A 3,134-nucleotide genomic window follows, 5' to 3' on the forward strand; every position below is an offset into this window, starting at 1 on the left:
TCATCAAATTCTATGAAAGAAATGTTGACACATCTTCCGACTCATATCTGCCATCTCCCACTGCTGCATCCTATTTAGACCTATACTTTCTTTTGTTCATCACCGTCTTCCAACCATTATCAATCATTGTAGAGCTCTCGCAAACAAGACTCAAACCTTGTGACTTTAGACACTAAACCAGGTTCACTCACAACAAAACCAAGGCCCCTAACCCTAAGATTAGGAATTTAAGCCGAAGATCTTATCAAAATAAACCTAGTTCATGTCAAAGAAGAAGATGAGAGCCATTTTAACGTTTTGCTGTATCGAGAGAGCTAGTAGTGGAAAATGTGATATCTACGCACAACAAACTAAACAACCAGCTTTACCTCAATTTTTATAAGAAAAAATTAATTTTTTAAATTTATTAAAATGTTTTTTTATAAGCAAGAGTCTATTGAAAGGAGAACCAAAGTTCTCAAAGAAGATTACAAAGAAACTCGAACGAAAGCTCGAAAAGAAAAATTCCACACCAATTGCACCCTAAGATAAGTAATACATAGGATTTCTAGAAAACTCATAAAAGTTGCAATTGGATTGAACAATTTTCTCTATGCTAGCCCACTTCCACACCAAAGCTTTTGCTCTCCAAACCATATCCGAGACGTTCCATTTTTCTTTTCTGAAAACGATATCGTTCCTAACCAACCAAATAGTCCAACACGTGGCCAACCAAACCACACCTTCCTTGCCTTTCGTAACATAATTATGTTTACAGAAATTGAACCAAACAAAAAAACTCTCCTTGAAGCTCATCCCTCTAAGGCCAGTGAGACCAATCCGTTCACCCATGTCTCTCCAAACCAACACTGCAGCGTGACAGAAAAGCAAAGAGTGCAATGCCGATTCACCGACAGCAGAGCAGAAGACGCGGGAAGAATTTGAACTAGGCAGAATACCTTTGCGTGTGAGATGATCTTTAGTCGATAAAATGTTTATGAAACACCTCCATCCAAACGCCTTCACCTTAAGAGGATCTTCTATTCTCCAAACCAACTCCATTGCCGCGTCAAATTGATCCCTTGGGCCACTCCTCACGCGAAAGCTATTAATCCTTCTGAAACAGTCCGCTACCGTAAATCTGCCACCAAGACTTTGAACCCATTCTACATTGTCTAAGCCTTGGCATACTGGGGACACCGAACTGATATGCTGCTGCAACAGAATCATTTCTGTAGCTATGGGGCCGACACTCAGATGTTCGTTCGATACTCCAAAATTTCCCCACGACCAAACGCCATTACGCCATCCCCCCACCGCAGCAATAGAAACATCCTGCAACTCAGAAACAGAAAACAATACATGATACAAAAGCTTTAAAATTCCCTCTTCCTTCCAAAACGAATGCCAAAACGGAATATTATAACCGTTTCCAACAAAAAAACCGGCACTGACGGTTGAATAAATCATTGGTCACAAAATTATCCAAAGCAAGAATGTCAGTCCACCAAATCGAAGAGAATTCCTTCCCTTTGATGTAAGCTGCTCCGATAAGAACTTTGGACTTCAAATCTCCGTATCTCGCCTTCAGCACCTCATGCCATAAAGACCCCTCTTCTTCTAAAATTCTCCACTTCCACTTACAAAGGGGAGCTACGTTAAAATCTTCTATCCTCCTTAATCCCAACCCGCCTATTTCAAATTTAAAATCTTCTATCCTCCTTATTATACCGTATATATATTTATTGATTATTCAATAAATTCAAAAAAAAAAAATTATAAATAGAAGTATTAATTTTATAACACAAATGCGGTTTATTTATCTATCTAATCAAAATGAATTTAATTAGATATTACAGTTTTCAACATTACAATAGAAATAATCATATGATAATCTTTTGTTAACGTAGTTTTCCAAGTATTTTTAATTAATTATTTAGTTTGTTTCTTTTAATTTGATCTTAGTTTTATATTTATTTTAAATTAATTATTATTTTATTTGATAAATGATTTATCATTCTATTTTATTGATTAACTAAATATTCCATACTGTTTCATTTTGTTTTTTTTAATTTAAGGCAATGTTAATTTTGAATAAAATAAGTATATGATATTTGTAAAGTATTTCGATTATATTTAGAATTTATAAGTGTACTTCGAACAAAATCAATGGAATTGTTGTTAAAATTTTAGAGTTGAAATTTTTCTCTAACAGCTTTTATGTGTAATATCTTTATTATTTTGTTTATTTTTTATTAATAAATAAACTATTAGTATGTACACCAGTCTATAGAGAATTTCTTTTCAGTTAAATTAAAAATTTGTTGTTAAAATTATTATTCTATTAATAAATATATCAATAATAAATTTTTATTTAAAATATATTGTATATCTAGCTAATAAATATCATAAGAATAAAATTATAAAATATAATTGAGTGTGATATATAAATAAAATATTAAAAACTCATGTGATAAAAATCAGTGTTTAATATATATTGATTCTATCCAACATATTTATATGAAATTTAAATAATTTTGTAAGAATTATAAGCATTTCAATTAATAGAAAATAGAGAATGTAACAAATTATATTGATTCTAAGAATTATATTCCACTAAGTTTTTAGAGGATGATTTTCTTAAAAAGTATAATTAATATGAGACTTGCGAAGAGACATATGAGTTAAGATTTCACTACGTTGAAAACCTAGTGATGAGGGAAATGTTTGGAAGTGACAGTTCTAATGGTTCAAATTGTGATTCAGATATTAACTCATCTACGTATCTATCTTTAGTATGTTCTTTATTAGGTCTGACGAGGTCACTAATGGCATCCACAAACGCATGTTTGGATTGCTTCTCTAATGAAGCAGTGAATTCCAACTCCATTTTCATTAATAAAACGAGAGTAAAGGAGTTTCGTGGGGATTTGAGTATCTATTCTACTTGTAACGAAGAAGATGTTAGTTTAGAGTCACGTGTGGAGGGAGAAAAAGCTTGCATGAGGATGCCACAAGAAGTGGAAGGCAAGTATTTTCCAAAATATGTTTGCATACTATCAGATTTAAGGGTGGATATCCTTTTCACTTACTTTGTGACTGGTGTTTTAGAATGATTAATATCGCCCCCCTCACAACTTTACCCGAACACATGG

At 32.7% G+C, this 3,134-nt stretch overlaps 1 protein-coding gene across 1 annotated transcript; it reads right to left on the bottom strand.

The window, feature by feature from the left end:
- Nucleotides 1–522: 522 nt before the first annotated feature.
- Nucleotides 523–1,449, bottom strand: LOC131605180 (uncharacterized). Its single transcript, XM_058877567.1, has one exon. It carries the CDS (start codon nt 1,447–1,449, stop codon nt 523–525), a length of 927 nt encoding a protein of 308 aa, XP_058733550.1.
- Nucleotides 1,450–3,134: the final 1,685 nt, after the last annotated feature.

Source organism: Vicia villosa, linkage group LG5, assembly GCF_029867415.1.
Source record: "Vicia villosa cultivar HV-30 ecotype Madison, WI linkage group LG5, Vvil1.0, whole genome shotgun sequence".
Classification (NCBI taxonomy): domain Eukaryota; kingdom Viridiplantae; phylum Streptophyta; class Magnoliopsida; order Fabales; family Fabaceae; genus Vicia; species Vicia villosa.